The sequence below is a fragment of the Pygocentrus nattereri genome, chromosome 19 (genome assembly GCF_015220715.1).
Source record: "Pygocentrus nattereri isolate fPygNat1 chromosome 19, fPygNat1.pri, whole genome shotgun sequence".
NCBI lineage: Eukaryota > Metazoa > Chordata > Actinopteri > Characiformes > Serrasalmidae > Pygocentrus > Pygocentrus nattereri.
Window position 1 is genome coordinate 23,595,678 of NC_051229.1, and position 23,862 is coordinate 23,619,539.

The following is a 23,862-nucleotide window of genomic DNA, read 5'->3' on the forward strand; positions in this document are numbered from 1 at the left end:
CTTTATTTGATATTAGAACCGCAAAAGTGGCAAAATGTCTGTTTAAACCTCATTAGTTCTTAGTACACTACATGTGCTTCTATTCTGTCACTTACCTGATACACAGAGGAAGACACACACACACACACACACCACACACTCATCTATCATATAATGTACCGCATGTCATCACCGTCATAATGAAGACAAATGAGGGACCAGTTGAACAGAAATAATGATTCTCTCTCTCTCTCTCTCTCTCTCTTTCTCATGCCTTTCTGCCTTGCATCTGTCTTGCTGTCTTTCTCTTCTTTGCCACCATCTCTCTTACTCTCTTTCCTTAACTGTATTTCTCTTCCTTGTCACCATCTCTCTCTTTCTCTCTCTCTCTCTGTCTCCCTCCCTCTCTGTTTTACTCTCTCATCTATCTTTCTCTCAGTTTCTCTTCATTGCTCTCTTTCTTTATCTCTCTTTCTCTCTCTCTCTCTCTCTCTCTCTCCTTCCACCTCTCTCCTAATCTTTCATCTATCTTTCTCTCAGTTTCTCTTCATTGCTCTCTTTCTTTCTCTCTCTCTCTCTCTCTCTCTCTCTCTCTTTCTCTATCTATCTATCTATCTATCTATCTATCTATCTATCTATCTATCTATCTATCTATCTATCTATCTATTTAGCAATCCCCAACTCTCTCTCTCTCTCTTTCTCATGCCTTTCTGCCTTGCATCTGTCTTGCTGTCTTTCTCTTCTTTGCCACCATCTCTCTTACTCTCTTTCCTTAACTGTATTTCTCTTCCTTGTCACCATCTCTCTCTTTCTCTCTCTCTCTCTCTGTCTCCCTCCCTCTCTGTCTTACTCTCTCATCTATCTTTCTCTCAGTTTCTCTTCATTGCTCTCTTTCTTTATCTCTCTTTCTCTCTCTCTCTCTCTCTCTCTCTCTCTCTCTCTCTCCTTCCACCTCTCTCCTAATCTTTCATCTATCTTTCTCTCAGTTTCTCTTCATTGCTCTCTTTCTCTCTCTCTCTCTCTCTCTCTCTCTCTCTCTCTATCTATCTATCTATCTATCTATCTATCTATTTAGCAATCCCCAACTCTCTCTCTCTCTCTCTCTCTCTCTCTCTCTCTCTCTCTCTCTCTCTCTCTCTCTCTCTCTCTCTCACTCTGCCTTTCTTGCTCTGGGCTTATTGGAATTTTACATGCCTACTTTGTCATCATTGTAACTGCCACTATCATTATGCTAATCATTAGCATCATCATCATTATCTGCCTGTGTGCAAAAAAATATATACACAATACTGAAAGGAGCTGTGAGTGTGTGTGTGTGCGTGTGTGTGTGTGGTGGCTCTGCTCTAGCTTACTGTATGAAGTGCTGACATGCAGGCTGACACAAATCCACTGGGGGTGAACAGGTGGGTTTAGTGAAAGTATTTACAGGAAAGTCTATTCATTTGGTAGCAATGGAGCCAATCAGTTATTTTCACTCGTATGAGGCCAGAGTCTTACCTGCTTGAATAAAACCTATAAACCTGAAACTGGATCTTGCTATTAGCAGTAGAAGCAGTCGATTAGGGCTGCGGGTGAACCCCCAGCACTGCCAGGTATGTTGTATTTTTAGTTCTTTTTTTGGACTTTTACCCATTTCGTGGCCAGTCATGGCCAGTTCCACCTACTAGTTAGGTCTCCTCATCACACAATGCTAACAAGCTGGGAGAGTGAAGAGTAGCACAGTCTTCCTCTGAGACATGTGAATCTAGACACTGCATCTTTTTTAACTGCTAACACAAGGTCATTTTACAAACAAAATAAAAATCTACAAATCTTTGGCTTTGTTATATTGTGTTCTTTACATATCAAAATTACAATCTACAAGCCATCACTCTCTTGAACAGTTAAAATATTCCACAACAACAACATTCCAGCTTCAAACTGCACTTCTACATATACTGGTATATAGTATCAATGTCACGCCCTTGGACGGTACTAGGAACCAGTCTCCTAACATGAACTCCATTACCCAGAACACCTTGCAGGAGACCCAGTTTTCCTGGAACCAGTCAAAAAACTCATATCTGCTCACCCTCACATGAGTACTGATTATACACACTTGTGTTGTTCCTTATTTAAGCTCTGTGTTTGCCTAGTCTCTTTGCGAAGTATTGCCAGTTTACCTACCTTACTGAGCATTTATCTATTTTTTTTTTTTGACCCTGTTTTGTTTTTCGACCTCATTTTTGCCTTGTCCTGTATGTTATGTTTGCTGTTTAGGTATTTACGACTTGGACTGTTTTCAACTACTATTTTGGAATTGCCCTCAACAATAAAGCTCATCTTTTACCCTCACGTCCACGAGTGTCTGATCTGAGCCCGACACTGACAATCAAGTTCAACTCCATCCTCTGGAACTGCTGTCTCAAACCAGTTTATTTAACTGTTACATCAATGATCCCTTTCTCTGCCACTATACACCCTTTAACTGCTGCTCCACTCAGCACTTTAACTTTAGACCCACACTTTGCACATTGTAAGATTTACAGGTATGACTGTGTGTGTGTGTGTGTGTGTCTGATGTGATGGTAGGAATGCATTTTGTTTTGTTTTATTTTATTTAATTTTATCTTGCTATATTTTATATTTATTTTATCTTATTCTCTACATGTGAATGTCTGTCTGCTACTGTGCGCTATGAGCTCCTGTAACCAAAACCAAATTCCTTGTATGCGTAGCACACCTGGATTTCCATAAATACATCCCCAAAACTTCACTTAGCCCATTCAACCCCATCCAGGTCTTCATCAAGGTTGTACATTCTTGCCATGTTTTGGGAAAAAAAATATTTTTGTGCATTATTTAAGCATAATGATCCAACTATTAATGCTACTTTTACAGATTAAACAGGGATTTCAAACCTGTATTTTGAAATGTCAATGTGGCTTTTAGTTTTGAATTCATAGCTTTCTCTTTCATCAAAGAGTCTCCTGTAATGAGTGGAAACTGCCAAATTGTGTTGCCAAGATAGTCTTATAGTGAAAAGATTTCCCTTAAAGGACTTGGTAAAAGGCTAAACTAAAGAAGCCAAACATGAACACCAAACATGTCTTGGCTGATCAAATACATTTGAGGTAAGTGGAAATTTTTACACCAAACCATTTCAAGAAGTGGATCATATGGATCATAGGAATAACCATTTTAAAGGGTCACTATGTGATAAAATATCCAAAATGTTTTGGTGCATTTTTTTAACTATATAGTATAAAGTATAAAGTTGCAACTGAAAGTAGCATTACTCAGTCAGGAGAAGAGGTTAAGTCTGAAATGTAAAATTAACGTTATACTGATGATGCCACTTCCTTCAGCAAGTTTTCACTTGTTTTCACGAGTTCTCTTAGATCAACCTTTAAAGGCACTCCCAAACATCAGAATCATCCACACAAGGAAGGGGTACCTCAGCACAACCAACATGATTACAATGTTCTTCTTCATCTTGCATGCAAATGGACATTTCCACCATAGGGGTTTTCCAAATCCCCAAGATGTACATAGTGTAGTCAAGTAAAATAAAACTTTTCAAAGATTGTCCACTGCGCACATACACATAAACATAGTTCCTGGAAAATGTGTATGTGTTTGGCCTCTGGCTGGAAGGGCATGTTTGTAAGATTGATGAGATTGATACTGAGGCCGTCAGCTATAATGAGAGCATCAATATGGGTCGTCTACGCTCACTGTGACTCACACACACAGGCTTAAATTAAAGGTTGCAGGCCTACTGCAACACCACAAAATCCACATACACACACATACACACACATACAAGAGGCAAACCATTTCCTTCATGTACATCACAAACTGCCCTCGAGTACTTAAAGAAAGTGAGAGAGAGAGAGAGGCAGAGTAAGGTGGAGGGGTGAGGCCATTAGAGGTTATTAGAGAGGTGATGAAGACTAAAAGGACCTGTGTGTTTCAGCTGATTTCCAGGAATTGCAACTTACAGCTATGTGTTTGTGTGTGTGTGTGTGTGCATATTCTAAGAGCCTACAAAGGAGGAAATGGCAGTTTTTCCATATTTCCACTGTTGTACTCATCTATAGATGTTTTTAATAGTTACAAACCTCAGTTTCTAAAACATTGTGATACTATGTGATATGAGATGTACATAAAAACAGTAAGCATAAACAGTGAGTATGTAAATATATGCTCAATCTGCAATTGATGCCTGCAACACATTCCAAAAAAGTTGGGACAGACACAATTTAAGACAAGGCATATTGTGAAATGTTCAAAAAAATCTTAAATAGGGAATATAATAATGCATGTATAGGAGTAGGAGAAAGGCCTCATCCTGTATGAGCAAGGATGGGTCAAGGCTCACCACTTGGCCAAAAGCCAAGGCCTTTGGACAAGGATGAAAACCACAAATAACCTAATAAAATAATTATAAAATAAATGTGACCTCTGATCCCTCAGAGGGCTCTGTAATAAATCTCAGCATGCTTCTGTAATAAATATCATCACATTGGGAACACTCTGACAAACCATTGTGAATTAAAATTGTGTTATCCAGACTGCTACCAGCATAAAGTTTAAAAAGCCAAGGAGCAGCCCAGAATTCTCTCCCACTGAAAACGTGTGCTGCTTTAGGCCCTGTACTGTTGTGCGTTCGGGTGCCAACTTGTTTTGGAATGCGTTGCAGGCATCAAACACAGAATGTGCATGTACTTGTAATGCCAAGAAAGTTCATAAGAATCAAATATTGTTTTGTTGTTTTCAATTTAAGGCAGATCATACAGAGTTTACTAATCACTGCTTTGTTTTTATTCACATTTCATTTACTGTCCTAACATTTTTGGAATTGAGGTTTGTACAAACACTACAAATGACTTTTTTAGAAAACGAAACATTTGTTATATAATATTAATATTTAGGCATTTACCTCAATTCTAGACTCTGTTGGTTTTACCCAAAATGTAACAGGGCCTACACACTACTGCAGTCACATGTTAGATTTAGTTTTGACACTAGGTCTCAACACAGACAAGCTTAATATCCTACCGCAAACCTCAGCAGTCTCTGACCATTACTTAATTTTATATGAGCTACGTCTTAGCTATAATATATGTACATCCCCTCATTATTCTACAAAGTGCTCAATAAAACCTTTTACCGCCCTACAATTTGTAGAAAATTTGCCAGAACTATCAATGCCAGTTTTCACTCCATCAGACCAAATAGAACTAGATTTACTAACCGATTATTTTGAAAATACTTTCCGATCCACTTTAGAAAAGGTGGTGCCACTTAAAATAAAAAGAATAAGGCAGAAAAGGGTACAATGATAAAACCCATACCTTAAAACAAAAAGCTCGGAAACTAGAGCGGAAATTCCACTCTGCCTGGAAGGACAGCCTTATAGAGTATAGAAATGCTCTCACAAAAGCTAGCTCAGCATATCTGGCCTCGCTGATCGAGAATAATAAATATAATCCTAGAATTCTCTATAGTGTGATTTCCCAAATCCCAGCAACTCTCACCAGTGAAGTTTTTATGGACTTCTTTAATAATAAAATTGAACATATTAGGACAACAAATTCAACTCACAGTATTAAATCCAACCTGGCTGTCATCTGACTTGGCTGATATAGAACAAAACACAGTTGTAGAAAAAAGGCTTGGAACTTTTTACCCACTCCCACAGCTGGAGCTAGAGAAGATTATCTCTTCTGCAAATTGCACAACCTGCATACTCAATGCAATTCCCTCAAAATTACTCAAAGAAGTACTGCCAGTCATTATAAACCCTATTTTAACTATAGTAAACGTGTCCCTTAGCCTGGGCCATGTTCCCAAAGCTTTTAAAATAGCAGTTATTAAACCCCTGATCAAGAAACCAAATCTTGATGTTAGTGTATTGTTTAATTACAGGCCTATTTCTTATATATAATTTACCATTGATATCTAAGATCTTAGAAAAGGCTGTGGCCCAACAACTTAGTTCATATCTACATAAGAACCATATATATGAAAAATTCCAATCTGGATTCAGGCCACATCACAGCATTGAGACAGTTAAGATATCTAATGATCTTCTTCTTGCCTCTGATCAAGGCTACGTATCCCTGTTAGTGCTACTTGACCTCAGCGCAGCTTTCGACACAATAGACCACAATATTCTCCTAGAAAGGTTAGAAAACATGGTTGGAATCACAGGGACAGCCCAATCATGGTTCAAATCTTACCTAACAGAATGTTATCAGTTTGTTAGGGTAAACAATTTATCTTCCAGTTATTCAAAAGTAAAATTTGGAATTCCGCAGGGGTCTATTTTAGGACCATTATTATTTACTCTATACATGTTACTGTTAAGCACAGTTATAAGTAACCATGGTATTAACTTTCATTGTTATGCAGACGATACACAACTGTACATATCAGCCAAGCCTGATGACAAATACAGATTAAAGAAAATGGAGGACTGTGTAAAAGATGTGAAATGCTGGATGTTATGGAACTTCCTCCTACTAAACAGTAACAAAACAGAGGTTCTCCTTCTGGGTCCTAAATTGGCAAGAAATAAACTATCAGATTTAATTTTAAATCTTGCCGACTTTCCAGTTACACCTGGCTCATCATAATTGACTTAGATTTGTCATTCGATGAACACATAGGCTGCATCACTAGGACAGCTTTTCTACATCTTCGCAACATTGCCAAGATAAGAAATGCCCTATCCCTGCGTGATGTGGAAACACTAGTACATGCCTTTATTACTTCCAGGCTAGACTACTGTAATGCATTACTGTCAGGATGCAGGAGCAGGAATTTGAGCAAACTCCAACTAGTCCAAAACGCCGCAGCCAGGGTCCTCACTAAAACTAGAAAATTTGATCATATCAGTCCAGTGCTATCATCACTTCATTGGCTGCCTGTTAAATTTCGTTTTGATTACAAAATTCTCTTATTGACGTAAAAAGCCCTACATGGTCTTGCTCCTGAGTACTTACAAGAACTTATTTCCCATTATGAGCCATCACAACTACTCAGATCCCAGAGCGCTGGCTTATTAATAGTTCCCAGAATTCATAAGGCTGCAGCTGGGGGAAGAGCTTTTTCTTATAAAGCCCCCAAACTCTGGAATGATCTTCCAGAAACTGTTCGGGACTCTTTAAGACTAGGCTGAAAACTCACTTGTTCCGTTTAGCTTTTGGTAGCTAATATTCCCCCTTAGATAAAGGCAGCAGATCCAGGGGTCCATAGATACAGGGAATTATAGTAAACTGAGACGCTGGTGCTGTCGTCCCGCTGCTCGCACGTGGTCACTCAAGTTTGTGGACGGTGGAGCTGGAGGGATGCCAAACTGTTTCAGAGTGCTGCCGTGTCTGTGTGTCCTTCTGGTTCTCTCCTTTTAGTTAAGCTGTCCTAGTCAGATCTGCTGGAGTCATTAGCCACATTCTGTAAATGTTTACATCTACTGTTTTACGTACAAGCAGACAAAATAAAACTAATTCCATCTCCCCGCTTTTTTCCGAGTATACAATCACCCACATGTCTGGCCGGACACTGAAGGACGACTGACTGTCGAGCCCTCCTGCTACCCACTTCAGACCAGCTGCCCACACCCCAGCTACCACCACCTGCCTTGGACTAGCTGCCCACCCTACACTGATGTTGTCATAGACTCCTAGCTATTCCTAATACCAATATTACTGCTGTTAATATTAGTAATATAATCACTTGTAGGTAGTTTGACCAGAGGAGGATGGGTCCCCCCTGGTGAGCCTCGTTCCTCCCAAGGTTTCTTCCTCAGTTCTGAAGGAGTTTTTCCTTGCCACTGTCACTCCTGGCTTGCCCACCGGGTTTTATTAAGTTTTTTAAGCTTTTACATTTTTACATTTTTTACACTCTTGTTAAAACTCTGTCTTTTCTGGAATTCTGTGAAGCTGCTTTTTACAACATCCGTTGTAAAAAGCGCTATACAAATAAATTTCATTTGATTTGATATTTCTGAAGAATTCACTTTTGAATGTTAGCTTGCAAATTCTAAGCTTAGCAAAGAGATGTATGTTAATATATGCTATGCCAAGGTGCTAAAAATATCAGCCCACTAATAGCTCTAGTAAGTCAGTTATGAATTAATCAGTATAAAACATACAGATCAATCATGTTATTTTGAGAAAATGTTCATGGTCAGATAATATCAGGTGGGGTAAAGAAGCAGATCAGCAGTTTTACATTCAGAACTAAGGGCACTGCATCATATATAACATTTAACAGTATGTACAAAGGAGAGAACTCCAGCAGTTTTCCACCTAATTTCTATCTGCTGCATCTCTTGTGTATGATCGATTGCGACAGACTGTAGTTTGCTAATATTTTATCAAAACTGTACTCAACTTAATAAAAGGACAGGAGCCCCATTAATCCAAAATACACCTATAATGGAAGCAAATGAGAAGGTGATTCAGCAGTTTCTTGCTGTCTTCTATCATAAGAGTCAATATATAAATATAAACACAGTAAAAGGGATATAAGGTTTGTGGTAAAAGCTTGAAGAATCACGGCATAAGATGAGGAAGAAATATCAAGAAAGAAAAATCCATGCATAAGAACAGCCACACACTCTAAAAGAACCAGACAGCAAGTTTTATTAGAAATGGAACCTAAAGAGCATAAGGGCAGCAAAAAATCTCTTAGTTAGCATAAGAAAAGTTCAATTTCTGCTGTTTTAATCTGATATGAATGAAAGAGAGAGAAAAAGAGAGGGGAGAGAGAGAGATAGAGAGAGAGAGCTTATGAAAATGAATAGAGAAATAACAATCATTTCCAGTTAGTGAGTAATGAGAGTACACTGACATACATACACACACACACACACACACACACACAGACTCTAGAGTAAAGTGCTCTATTAAATGCAAAATACCAAAACAACACCTGTTTTACTAAGAACAGCCCGATTTGCTCTCTCTCCTTTCTTTTTTACTCTTGGTTTTTCATTTTCTCTATTTTTGTCTCACTCTCTCCCTCCCTTTCTCTTTTCTGTCCAATTCATGTCTTTGACAAAATATCTCTCTATGCATATCTTTCTTTTTTCTGTTTTCCTTCTTCTTCTTATTCTCGTCTTTCTCTTTTTTGTCTCTCCTTTTTGTTCCCGTTTTACTTTTTATATATCCTTTCTCTTTGATTCACTTCTTTGACAACTTCAGTTCTTCTTTCTCTCTTTTTGGCCTCTTTCTCTATTTTTCTCTCCTTTCTTTCTCTCTGCTCTATATTCCTATCTCTCCTCTCTCTCTCTCTCTCTCTCTCTCTCTCTCGCTCTCTCTCTCAGCACTGTGTTCTATTCAGTGTGAAGTCTTCCATGACAGTCCAAACCAAAGACATTTAATGCACACATTGTGTCCTGCTACAGTTTCTATGGTAACACTCAAAAACAAGGTTGCTCTTATCATTCAAATGCATGCACATGCACACACACATACAAGCACACAAACACACATGCAGGAATATAGTGCTATTCTCTGTGTGAATGTGTATGTATGTTAAATATTGATATTTATTAATATTCATGAAAGGCTGGATGTTGCATAACTTCCTCCTACTAAACAGTAACAAAACAGAGGTTCTCCTTTTGGGTCCAAAAATGGCAAGAAATTAACTTTCCAGATACACCTGGATGAGCAGCAAAAAATCTTGGTGTCGTAATTGATTCAGATTTATCATTCGATCATCACATAGGCAGCATCACTAGGACAGCATTTTTACATCTTCGCAACATTGCCAAGATAAGAAATGCCTTATCCCGCCCTTATCCCTACACATTAGTACATGCCTTTATTACTTCAAGGCTAGACTATTGTAATGCACTACTGTCAGGATGCACTAGCAGGAATTTAAGTAAACTTCAACTAGTTCAAAACGCTGCAGGCAGGGTGCTCACTAAAACTAGAAAATTTGATCATATCAGTCCAGTTCTATCATCACCTCATTGGCTGTCTGTTAAATTTCATATTGATTACAAAATACTTTTACTGACATATAAAGCCCTACATATGCTAGCTCCTGAGTACCTGCAGGACCTTTTTCCGTATTACGAGCCACCACGATTACTCTGATCACAGAGTGCTGGCTTTTTAATGGTTCCCAGAATTCAGAAGGCTTCAGCTGAGGGAAGAGCCTTTTCTTATAAAGGCATCAGCAGATATGTTCATGGAAAATGCTGGATTTCAGCATTGGCCAATGATTGCCATATCGGTGCATCCCTAATCCCTAACTACAAAATGTAGGCAAAAATGTGCAAACACACACACATAAATCAGGACTAATTTTATCAGCAAAAATATCACTCAAGCTATACTGGAAGTCTTACATAGATCACCGTGAGTACGAGTCATAGTCTAACCAGGTTTCCATGCTCTTTACTGCAGAAATTACTGCAAAAGTTCTACATACATGTTATTGTCTGTTATAAGCTTCAAATGAATGTGTGCATCATCTAGTATAGCCAAAAATGTTTGTGTGAATTACCATTAGCTTAGTGCTATATATTCTGCAAAAATCAATAAAATCAGTTTTCAAAATTTCAGTTTCAATTTGATATGTTATGGTTGCTACATTCATGAATATATTAATGTATACAACATGGAATGCTCACACACAGACGCACACACACACACACACACACACACATGCACACACATGAGTACTCATCTCTCTGTGTAGGTTGAACATATTTGCTCAGTTTTAGCTGTGATCTAATTTGGTCTGGTTGCTGAGCAACAGAAGACTCTATGGTGCATATCCCTGTATCATGATTCTGAAGGAAAACACACACACACACACCCACTTCAGCAGTACTCTGCCAGCAGAGCAGAGACATCAGAAAGAAAATCAGAAATGTCTCAGTTGTGTGTGTTGTGTTTTTTGTGTGAGTGCATGTGTGTGTGCATACATTCTCTTTCCTGTATGTGTGTATTTGTCAGTAGAGACTAGAGCAGCCCTCCTCCACTCCACATAGAGATGTTACCATGGCAACATGTCACATGACCCTGGCTCAGAAGGCAGTGAAACTAACTACAGTAAAAGAGAGAGGTCAAAGGCCAATAGACATGAACAGAGTGACAGTCATACTAATTAGTATAACCAATCATAATCTCCATTTCCCCAGGGGGTGGGATATTTCCCTAACAAAGCTCTCGCAAGTTTGTGTTCAGTGAGAGGAGCTGCAGCTCACTGGGTCACAGATTTTACTAAATGTCTGTTTGAATTTCTCACTGCTGCTATTCTAAGGAGCTAAGGTGATATAAATACTAGCTAAACTTTGCTTTTAATTTTGGCAGCTGGATCTCAGAGTGTATTTTTGGCCAAGCCTCAAGTTAGCAGACCAATCATAAAGATATCAAGACACATTTATTATTATTGCTTTGTTTTGTGATACAAATATAAATATAAGCTATGTAGTTATAAACATTTGTGTGAGTCTGTGAGCAGAGAACAGTGCAGTACAATGCTCTTATATCCATGTTCCCCTATCAGCCAAAAACTAAAGCTAACTAAATTGCCAGCAAACTAGCAAACTGACCATAAAAGGACCAAAAGACAATAAATATAAAGAAATCATGGTTATTATAATGCTTATAGCTCTCTCTCTCAACTATATGAAAAAATTACCTCAAACTAGAACTGTAAGCTCCATTGGGTCAGTTCTTGTTTTTTGAATTTTCAGTGGAAAAATATCTATCTATCTATCTATCTATCTATCTATCTATCTATCTATCTATCTATCTATCTATCTATCTATCTATCTATCTATCTATCTATCTATCTATCTATCTATCTATCTATCTAATGTATAAGGAGTGTTTCAGCGTGGGCTGTTTTTAAATGAGAAACAACAAAGGGCGGCAGAGAAGAGATTCTATTTACATATATCTTAAAGACAACAAGGCAACAAACACATCTTGTTTAAGTATATGAGAAACTGGTTGTAAAATAGTCATGTGAATTATGATATATAAAAGCACACAAACATCATCAGTGAACCTAAATACGATGGTCATATCATACCTTTAAAATATCTTTACTTGCATGTTTGTAAAAATAATATCAGTAAAATACAAAAGCCTATTTGTGGAAATAGGCAGCTGATCCCATGACTACGTGTATAGCTTTGTGTGTGCGTATTGTTTGGCCTCGGGGGGATACAGGCATAAGTTTAATGGATTTCCTCTCACATTAACCTCCACCTTCTCAGGAAGGTCTCACACACACACACACACACACACACACACACACACACACACACACAAACACACAGGGCCTATGAAGGGTAAGGAATCACCTTTTTGCCTGGGAATGCTGGGTAATGAAATTCATCCAAGAAACAGTGGGGAGATTCCCAAAGCTCATTAAATACAGGCACACATGCACGTACACATACACGCCTGTGCCAAATGTTTGTGTGTGGTGACTTGGCATGTTTGCACTAATGATCAGAGCCAAAAAAGCTGATTTCCTGCAAATGCATCACCTGTTGTTGGCTGCAGACTTGGCTGCAGTGCTAGCTCTCCTTCTCATTTTGACCCACACAGTAGTGCATATAGAAAGTCATTTAACTAATATTTAAGCAACAGAACACTGAATGATGTTTTATCATGTATAACATGATGGCTGTGGTTTTTGCCGCAGATCATCACAGCCATGATGTTATTTGTAATAACGCAATCTAGAGTGTACTTTTCCTTAAGTATATGGCATTAAAAGTTCTCAGTTCTGCAAAATAAAAAAATGCAGCAAAGAAGACATAAATATTGTACTAAACATGCTATAATATTGGCAATTCCTTCCTTCTAAAACAAAAAGTTGTAGCCTTTTGTGTTACAGACCTTCAACTCATTTTTTTTCAATAATAACCTGAATGTTTTGATCCACTGCCAGAATTTCGTTGTTCGTCTTGTTTGCTGAAAGGTGCTCTGCCATTTTCCAGTTTTAGTTTTTCTGCCTCCTTACAAAAAAGTCACATAATTCATATGTGAAGTGTGTAAAAGTCCAGCACAAGAGTACTGTGTGATCACATGCCGTGTCATGCCCTCAAAAAAAGCATGTGATCACCCATAATGTACTTTTTTTTATGTATGAGAAAAATAATGAGGTGTAATAATGAAGTTTGCTTAGGCACAATAATAGGTTTGGAATTTAATGCAGTCTTTCAGAATCTGATCAAATGGGAAGCAGGTTAAGTATTACCTTATAAAAGATGTCTGAGTTTGTTTTCTGATTTTATATGTGCAAAAGTAGAAACAAAGGTCTCTTTTCCACTGTAGACCCAAATCATTCCCAGTTTATTGTCTATAATTGTAACAGAAAAGCAGATGGAATAGAGCCTTTACTACTGTGGTTTTTGGATCTGTAGGCTACTAAATACTACTACTCTTGTTTCATTATTAAGTTTTGGACGGAAACAAAAAAGACATCCAGCAGAAAATCGATCAATCTGGATTTTTTTCTCTATGGTGTCTAGGTACATAGAGCTTAGCAAACTCTCCTATTACTTAGGACTTCAAGACCTGAAAAGTCTTAATATGTCAGATGAACATAATAACAAAGTGAGAGAGAAATATAAAAAATTCATTTGCAATATGCGAGAGCAATCTCCTGAGAAAAAATACCACTTTAGGCCTTCTGGGAGTCCCAGATATGTCACTGACTGTGAAAGTCTAAGCAGTAGGTTGTTAGAAATGGAAAACAGCTACATGCCACTGAAAGAGTCACTGTGAAGTTGCTGCAAAGTAAAAAATATTCTAATATATCTGTCACATGTTTCAAGTAAAACATGGAACGTCTTTTGGAAGCTTTTAATATCTGTGTTTAATGTTGAATTGCCTTTTCCAAATTGTCTGTCCCACCTTAAACACCAAAAAAATTGCATTTTGGTGCCAGCAAATTTTTCGTTCCACCTTAAATCCTGCAGTATAACTGCTGCACCGTTGAAGGTGGGACAGAAAATTCAAACAAGAAGCTAGCTTCTTACTGACAGACTGCTAGAATCCTATAAGGAAGTAAGTGTTACTGTTGAGGTTTTTTTTCATGATGTTTTGACTGAGTTTTGACATTTATGGGCCAAATTCTAACAATCACAGTTCGCCACTGCTTTTTTCTGATTATCTGATGCTGATCTAACATCTAACTTGTACTTAATGTTTCTTTTGACTAAATATAATTAGTGTAGGGTGGTCTTTGACTACTGCACAGTACTGGGTATAACAACATAAATTTGTCTTTCAGTATACTTGTGGTTTTTATGATTGTGTTAATGAATTGTAGTATATTCATTTGGAACTCATGAACATGTTTTAATCAGGTAAATTCAGTGCATTGCTTTTTTCAGTGCCAAACACACACCTACACATTTATACATGCACACACATACATTAGAGGAGCTTAGATGCTGATAAATAAAGATCAGTGCTCTTGAGCTGAGTCCTCTCTCTCCATTCAGCTTCAACAGTGCTGCAGGCTGAAGGGTCTGACAGAGGTGTCGCCTTCAGCTAAACTCACATAGCTTTGGTTTATTAATGAGGAGAGTGTGTTTGAGCATGTGTGTGTGTGTGTTAGATGTTTGTGTGTGTGTGTGTGTGTGTGTGTGTGTGTGTGTGTGTGTGTGTGTGTGTGTGTGTGTGTGTGTGTGTGTGTGAGAATATCTTTACCAACCTGACTCACTTTCTCTTTTGCTCGCCTGACCTACATTTGAATGTGAACTATAACATACTCTTATAATAGCATCCTAACCTATGAGGTTAAATAAAGGCATTGAATGAATGAATGAATAAGGCTTTTTTGTCAGATGAACTCTTAGCTCTCTTAACAATCAACTCCTGCAAATGTTCTTATGTCAGTTTGCTTACGTCATTCTCAACTCATTGCTCATTGGCCTCTCTGTTGGTCACTATCAGCACTTTCCACCCATCTCTCTATAGCATGTTTGTTTTCATTAACCATTAAAGATTTAACAGGCCCATATATTAAATTTTTCATGTATTTTACTTTCTCCCCTTCCCATCTATTTCATGTATATGTTTTAAGTGGCAAAACAGTAATCACTCTTTTTCCATGACCAATACGAACCTCTCTTTTTTCCTTATAATTGAACTGTGTTTGCTACAATACCTTTGAGACTGATATATGTCAATTATTTAAATGAGCTCTGTTCTGATTGGCTGTCCTGTATTCTGCCTCATGCAAAATGCAGTCTAGGTTGAAATACATTTTATAACTTCAGCGTAAATGGGTGGGGCTAATCTGCTATAAGCTGAGTAGTCAGATATATGTAAACAACTGGGTTTTTCATGACATCAGAAAAACAATAAATACAAACATTTATAACATAAACATAAATTTATAACATAAATATTTGTATTTGTATTTGTAACAAACATTTATATATAAATGTTTTTAATGGACAGGACAGTGAATATAGACAAAATCAGAATGTTTGTAAACATGATGGTTTGCTATACTTCCGAGTAGATAACTTCTACTGTAAAAAAATGTAAAAAACAAAACAGTGGCAAAAACATTGTGTTGTGCTTGAGTCTTTAATGTCAAATGTACCAAAATGTGTGATGGATCTTACTTAAACTTGTCCTGTTCTCCAGCTTTGAAAAGCAGATAGAGCTAGGGGTGGTCATTTCAATATATCATGAAAGTTGTAAGCATTTAAAGAACATTGACTGACTGCATGTTTCATCACAGGATAAATAGATCCAAAAGATGAATTAATTTTTAATTGTTTAATTGTATTTAAAGCAATAGAGTGTGTTAAGCATTGAACAAAAATCACTGTATTCATAGTTTTTCACGGTATTGGAATCTCATTCAATGACAAACTGTAGTACAGAGATTAATTTTAGTCAAGACACAGAAATTTAGAGTGCATTATAAATTTCAAATGGTTTGTATTTGCTTTGTTTGCAGGTGAAAAGTCATAATGTTATACAATAAATAGCAATAAATAGCAATAAATAGTTCTCATGTAACTGAACTATTGTTAGGATGGTGACATATTTTGTTGTAGTTTTTCAGCTTTACTAGTTTAGATTAGTTACAACAACATAGTCGTTGTGGTTGGTAGTGCAGCATTTTAAACTTAAGGTTATGTATCTAAACTCCAACCTTAATTCAGTGAATAAGATTTTTGTATATCCTTACAACTATTGCTATAAATGTGAGCAGATATCTATACATATATACATACATATATACATACACACACAGTGGCAAGAAACAATATGGGGAACCTTTGGAATTACCATCCAAGTTAAAGAAAGACAGAACAAACACAATCTAAACTGATAAAACAAAGAGTATTGTTAATGTACATATTGAATAAATCATACAAACATTGTGTGTGAAAGCTAACTGGACTCTGATCAATGAAATGAGATTGGAGCTGTGAGTGAAAGCTACTTTGACTAATAAAAAACATTAAATCATTTTTCATTTGCTATTCACAAGAGGCATCTGCTGAAGTGAACCACGCATTGCAAAAAAGAAATCTCAAAAGACTTATAATCAATAATTGTTCACCTGCATTAGACAGGAAAGGGTTACAAATTAATCTAAAAATGTGTTTAGGTCATAATCAGTCCACATTTAATAGATATAACTGTCTATAAATGGAGACGATATAGTATTGTGTGTACTCCCTCGTACTAGGTGTTCAACAAAGATCACTCCAAAGGCACAATGCAGAATGATCAATGAAGCAAAAAAGAGTAGAGTGGAGTAGGGTAACAGCTAAAGGCTTGAGTGAATCAGTAAAGCTTAACATCTCTGCTCATGAGTTTACTACATGAAAAATGAAAAAAGCAAGACACCAAAGAGGAAGCTTAAAAAACATCATTGCATGAGCATTCCAAAATATTACTGGGAAAAATGTGTTATGGATTGAAGAAAAGACAACACTACGCATTGTGTAAAAAGGACATTCTGTACCAATATGCAAACATAGTCAGACAGTAAAGTATGGTGGAGGGAGCATCATGATTTGGGGCTACATGACTTGCTCTATGCCTGGACCAAGGCTGTGACCAAAAGAAAAAAATAATTTCCAGGTTTATCAAAGTATCCTACAAGATTATTTCAGGGTGTTTGTCTACCAGCTGAAGCTCAGTAGAAGCTGCATGATGCAGCAGGACAATGACCTTATACATTAGACCTTAAATCTACTACAGGATGGCATCAAAATAATAAAATCTGAGTATCTCAGTCCGGTGTCACAATCTAATGCTTTAACCACAAACTGATATGTCAGCTCCTGTAACAAACTAGCCACAAACTAATGTGCGAGTCATAATATAACAGTGTAATTCAATACAATTAGCTATGATACAATTTGATACAATATAATATAAAAATGGTATGGAAATGATACATAAAGGTATGATACAGATAAAATGTAAAGATATTCATTTATTTTATAGAGAAAACACTAACAGTAGAAGAAATACATATCAACAACTACAATGCATCATCATTTTATGTCTGTCAGTGTGTTAGCTTGACCATTTGCAAACCTCTCCTAGAGGATGTCCAATAATTCCAGTTACCATCCAGCTTCTTTGTTTATCTAATCAATCCTGAAATGAAAATGAAAAATTCTGAAGAACCTAAGATTATTTTTTGTTAATGGCTAAGTCCAGACCTTAATCCAACAGAGATGCTGGGAAATGGCCTCTAAAGAGCCATCCGCAATAGACAGCTAAAGAATATGGCACTATTCTAAGACTGTTTTATAAATGACCATCCACACTGGCTGCTAAGACAGCTGCGACAGGACTCAAACCTAATGAATTGACATCACAGCAGTATTCTGCCACGTTTCTTTCCATGGACAGAATGAAGCAGGCTCTTTCTGCTCCGTTTGATTCCAGATTGAAACTGTCCATGCTGACATCCCATTGAGGAGCTCATGACTGGACTGTAGGGCTGTGCAGTCTACCAAAGTTTTTCTCTTTAATTCATCAGACTCTGTGATTAATGAAGGCTGATTGTTTTGCATTCCATTCACTACTACATCCACTCCAGCAGAAACACACACTCCAGGCTATAAATACTGTAGGTCTCTAAATCAGGCATACCTAATCATACACATTATGCTATATTAGGAGTTCTAGTTATAAACTACACTGAGGAATCACAGAAATATCCATTGTGAACTGAGTGCAGTGGCCAGAATCAGATAGTGAGCACTCCAGCAAATTAGATGAGTTCATTAAGTCTGAAACATTACAGATGTTACTGATGAGTACTGTGTCTGTGTGCCACACACTCCACCAGCATGTACATTAAAGATATAGATCAGTGAAAAAATTGAATTTACGTAATTTCCAGATGCTGGGTTCAAATTGAGGGAGGGCTCGGGTGGACCTCTCATAAAGGTGAAGGGATCACCCGTAAGAGAGACAAATTTGAACTTGGAGGCATTGGGCTGGGGTTCCCTATTATCTCCTTGAATAAATACTTTTCTGTTTTTTTTTTTTTTGTATTCAACATTACCACCTCCAGATAAACTGTAAACTCACCCAGTCTGCATTCGTAACAAAACTGCACATTCAATATTCTAAAAGAACAATATTTAAAATAAAAGTTGGGTTTGCCACAAGGTAACACACTAGCCACAAGCTAACATGCTAGTCAACATACGATTTCCAACATAACTGTCAATCTAGTGCACCTAGATGTGTCACCCCAGTTTAAAACTGAAAAAGTTTAAGAAGTGTTTAGATTTGACTGTAATTTCAAAATGATATTTGATGATGTATTTATTGTGTTTATTGTGGAATGTTTAGGCTATTGTGTAAGTTTGTATTTCCTTAATTTTACTGCATTTGTTGCAATATTATATAGTATCTGTAATAATAAAATGGGTACATTTAGTCCCAGTTTCTGCCTTCATTCATATAGATGTCAGATATGTACATGAAAAACATTGGATATCAGCATTGGCCCACAGGTCCCATCAATGTGCCCTCAATCTAGCATTTTAGCAAAGTTTGCCACCTTCAGATCAATGTATTGCAAAGCGCTGATGAATTTTACACGACTAGCTGTTTGCATTTCAGTAACAGTAACATTATACACTTTCCTCAAACATACACACACACACACACTCACCTACACACAATACCCAACATTTCATTATCAATAATTCACATTAATACGGAGAGATGTAACCTCAGCTAAGACTGGTTAAAAGCCTCATTGCATTCCTGGAGACTACACTTGCACACACACACACACACACTGGTTAAAAGCCTCACTGTATCCCTGGAAAGTACACATGGGTATACACACATGCACACACACTAGCATACTGGTTAAAAGCTTTATTGCAATCCTAGAGACCAGCAGATTCTGAACCACATCCTGAATCTCTCAAAGCTGTAAACAGCAAATGGGATGTGAGTGTGTGTGTGTGTGTGTGTGTGTGTGTGTGTGTGTGTGTGTGTGTGTGTGTGTGTGTGTGTGTGTGTGTGTGTGTGAGTGAGTGTTCCTCTAAGTAAGCATATGCATGTGAGGAACATCCTGTATAAGGAAGACAGTAAGGAAATATGTGCAAATACAGTGGTGTGTAGGGCTCAGAAACCACGCTTTGTCTATTGATTTTCCAGTCAAACCAACCATTAAATACATGTTATTTACTCTACAGCCTCAGAAAGCAGGAAAGATACATTTAACAGAAAATCACACAAAAGCGAAATAAAACAACCAAATATAATATCAAATCTGTCTGTATTTAATATCAGTCCTTACTTTTGTCCTTCACTACTGCCACTTAAGATCTTCCATCATTCCAATCTTAAAACTGAGTCACAGCTGTGTCCTCCCAACAAAAGCTGTTCTCAAAGCTCTTGCTGGTTATGTTGTCATTCATAGAGACACTGACATTCACAAAAGCAACAACCTAAAGTTAGTTTAGCTGCCTTGCACATTTTTGTCAAATGCATCTAAATTGGCTGACAGACATATTTCTGAAGAGATTAGATATGAGATAATCTACTTCCATAAAACTAGTTCGGAAGATGACTGAAAAATGAACATACATAGAAAACAGGACTCTTAACAACCATGCAAGTCGTAGTAGACCACTAGCAACTGTGACAGGCAGACAGAGCTGGACTGGGAACTAAATTCAGGCTAGAATGTTTTTGTCTAAACCAGCCCACTACAACCACAGTGGCCCACTGGAAATAGTCCTAGTCCTCCCGATAGTCAGACCATCCATGCCATCAGATAAACAGCACTTAAAACATCTCTGAAAGACAGGAGAAAATCTAGCTCCACTCTTTCTTCAGGTGGCGCAACACTGTGAGTCTGAAAAGATGTGTAGCTTGCAAGAAGCTGTTATGGAGAAAAGAAGAATATTTGCAAATCAAACAAAGAAGCTGCTGGTACTCTCAGAACAATGGACTGACCAACCCAGAGTTCAGACCTCAATATCACTGAATGTTTTTGGGATTACTTGGATTGTGAGAAGCAGAAAATGCAACCAACTTCTAAGACTAATTGTTGGAGGTGCAGAAAAATATCCCTGCAGATTTCTTTAAAAAACTGACAGCCTGGTTAAAATAGTGAATAAATACATACTGTATTTAGTTGATGAAGCATCTGTCATTTTCTGTTAAATGCATGTTTTCTGTTTTTTTTTTCTTGACAGTGATTCATACTTAATGGCTGATTTGATTGGAAATTAAATAAATCCACAGTACTGTAGCTGTGTACGACAACATTTTGAGAAAACTGCTAGATTAGATGAATGTGTGGAAGTGTATTTGTATATGTGTGCATGTGTGAGTGAGAGAGAGACAGAGAAAGATGCAGTACTTAAACTTGTTTTTGGCTCAGGGGAAAGTTATCCATCTGCTCTCCGATCCTCTGTAATGAAGCTCTTCCAATTAAGCAACACAAACATGCCCTTATGCCCCCCAGTGTGTGTATTTGTGCGTGTGTGTGTGTGTGTGTGTGTGCGTTTACTAAAATGAGGGTCACTTACATAATTGTTTTTTCTATGCTGTTAGCTCTTTATATCACATTAACACCCACAAATTTAGACCCACAGGCATCTCTGAGCATTCAAGATCTTATTTACATACTTTCTCCAAACTGTCAGTGAGCTTTACTACAATTAGAATTCAATATATCAGCACCCTGGACAGCTCTGCTGCATCACAAAGCCTTATTTCAGCACCATGGACAGCTACATCAGTATAAGCCATTACAGCAGCACCTTCAGTTGCTTTTAAAGGGTCCATATCCTGGAATTTGGTTAGGAACTCAAAAGTATGTCCCAACTCTAAACAGTCTATAGAAACTAAGCTCCAAAATCAGTCTATGTTGAATTCACTGTTTTTGGGATGTCAGGAAAACCAGTGCATTTATATATGTGCTCCCATTTAGCCTACAGCAGTTTAACCCCACCCATTCACACTGAAATTATAAGGAGTTATTTGACAAGGATTGCATTGATGTGGCACAAAATAGGTCAGCCAAAAGCAGTCTTAGAGGCTCAGAAGCAACAGCCTGTTTAATTAAACAGAGATTGGTGGATGATAAAATGTAAAAAATGAATTACATGATTGTTTTAGCCCAAAGAAACATTGTACATGAACCTTAAGTGAAAACATACATGAACAATGTAGGATGTGGGTCCTTTATAATTCAGTCTTTTGCTGGATAATCTAGAATGGTATTTGAACAGCAGGCTGTAATGCTCATATTGGACTGCTTTCCATTCTGGTCTTCAACACTGAACAACGTTTCATCTTATGCTCAATTTTTCTGTCAGTCTAACCAGGTCAGCCAGTGCAGTGGTCTCTCCCTCATCTCCAACAGTGGCACCAGTCTGGGACAGTAAAGGACAGCTCACACTTCCTCTGATGTTGGCATAGTCTGAGAGCACAGACAATCTTTGAAGGACAAGCTTTCTGAAACTAGCAGAGCTTTACACCATCATTAAAGAACAAAGTTACCCAGCCGCTGGAGATGTACCACCCTGCAGAGTCTGATAATATAAGACACATAGTCAGTCACTTCTGACACACACACACACACACACACACACACACACAAACACACACACACACACACACCAACCAGCCAGTTCATTAAAACCACCTTATTGTTATTACACTCACTGTTAGTGTTACCAACTCTACTTATCTAACAGCTCTACCACTGGTCAGGACCATCACAGGTAAATAGACCTAATGAGCTTAGATAATGATTACACATATAAGATGAAGTCCAAACTCCTACAGATGCAGTGTAGTCCCAACCATAAAACTTAAAGTGCATGAAGACATCACAATAATGACTGTTATAAAGCTCAGTTCCCTCAAAGTGATGTTCCTCTGGTATTCTTATAAGAGTGTAAGAATGGCTATGGAAGTGCAGGTGTGATCAAGAGCTCTCTCTCTCCCTCTCTCTCTCTCTCTCTCTCTCTCTCTCTCTCTCTCTGAGCGCTCAGAAGGGTTCAGTGTGTGCTCGTGTGTGAATCCGAGAGCACTCACACGAACGCGTGGTAGAGCAGCGCCCATCCTCGCGGTCTCTCGAGCGCGTCGTAAATGAGGTTCTGGATGCGCCGCTTGCGCGCGTTGTTCCTCTTGACAGGGCGCGTGTAGCCCAGCGGAGTTTTGGCGAGCAGCCCGATGTTCTGCGAGCCACGCTTGAAGTCCGCCACCCTGCCGGCGCCCGCGCCCGCCAGCAGCAGTGCGCCGTCCCGCTCGTGGCCCGCGCACGGCTCCAGCTCGCCGGCCAGCGCGCTTCTCCGCCTCTTGCCGCTGCCGCTATCGCGCGCCGCCTCCTCCTCCTCAGCGCCGCCGCCGCCGATGCCGCCGCCATTCCTGGCCCTGATGAGCCCCATGTTCAGTGGCGCGTGTGCAGCTGTGGGTTGAAGCGCATGCCATGATCCGGGCGGGAGCGCGCGAGCCCCTCCGGCGGGTCATTTAAGGAGAGAGGCGCTAGGCGGTTCCGCTGTTGGAGAGAAAACATCCATTTCGTTAAGCGCACGCGCGCACATACACATGTACACACAGACAAACATACACACACACGACGGGAAATCTGTCGGTCGGCGGCGCGCGCGGAAACGTAAATGCAACAAAGGGGTCGCGCGCGTTTCCAAGCAACAACTGCGCTGCCTCGAGCCGAGTATCCCCGGATATACAATACAAGCTTTAGTGCGAACACACATACATGCACACACACACACGCACACACACACACAGACAGAGTCACACACACACACACACACACACACACACACACAGACAGACAGACACAGTCATATACACACCGAGGACGAAACGCGGCCGCTCCCTGTGCTGCATCACTCTCGGATCAGAGCTTCCAGTCCGCGCGCTGCTGTTACCTGCAGCTCGCGCTAAAATAGACAGCGTGACGCGCCACGGGGCGGAGATGAAAGAAGGGGGAGGGGGAGCAGAGGAGCGAGTAAGGGAGGGAGGTGGAGGATGGGGGATCAGACAGAGGCGCGAGACGCGGGGTGGTCACGTGACGTACTCCTGCTGCTGGCGGAGCTCCGCTACTCCCACAGTCGAGCAGCTCCGTTTATGCGCCGCGCTACGAGACGCGAGCACGAGCAACAGTGTACAGCTTTAATACAGCTGAACTGCGATCATCGACAGCAGCATGCTCTCTCTCTCTCTCTCCCTCTCTCTCTCTCTCTCTCTCTCTCTCTCTCTCCCTCTCTATCTATCTATCTATCTATCTATCTATCTATCTATCTATCTATCTATCTATCTATCTATCTAGCAATCTCTCTCTCTCTCTCTCGCTCTCCCCCCACCTCTCTGTTTACCTGGATCTTCTCTCATCTTTCCT

General features: G+C 38.9%; 1 protein-coding gene across 2 annotated transcripts in view; it reads right to left on the bottom strand.

Annotated features, from left to right (window-relative positions):
* The window catches only part of kcnq3 (potassium voltage-gated channel, KQT-like subfamily, member 3), a 64,691-nt gene extending 41,222 nt beyond the window's left edge, over positions 1 to 23,469 (bottom strand). The window contains exons 1-2 of one of the 2 annotated variants that reach the window (XM_017699224.2): positions 23,318 to 23,469; positions 22,533 to 22,995 (exon numbers count right to left, since the gene is read on the bottom strand). In XM_017699224.2, coding sequence (XP_017554713.1) covers positions 22,533 to 22,885 — 353 coding nt within the window. In that variant the 5' untranslated portion in view covers positions 22,886 to 22,995; positions 23,318 to 23,469. Of the gene's footprint in view, positions 1 to 22,532; positions 23,142 to 23,317 lie in introns of those variants that run through there. The other variant, XM_037530987.1, reaches the window with a different exon arrangement.
* Between the last annotated feature and the right edge of the window lie 393 nt (positions 23,470 to 23,862).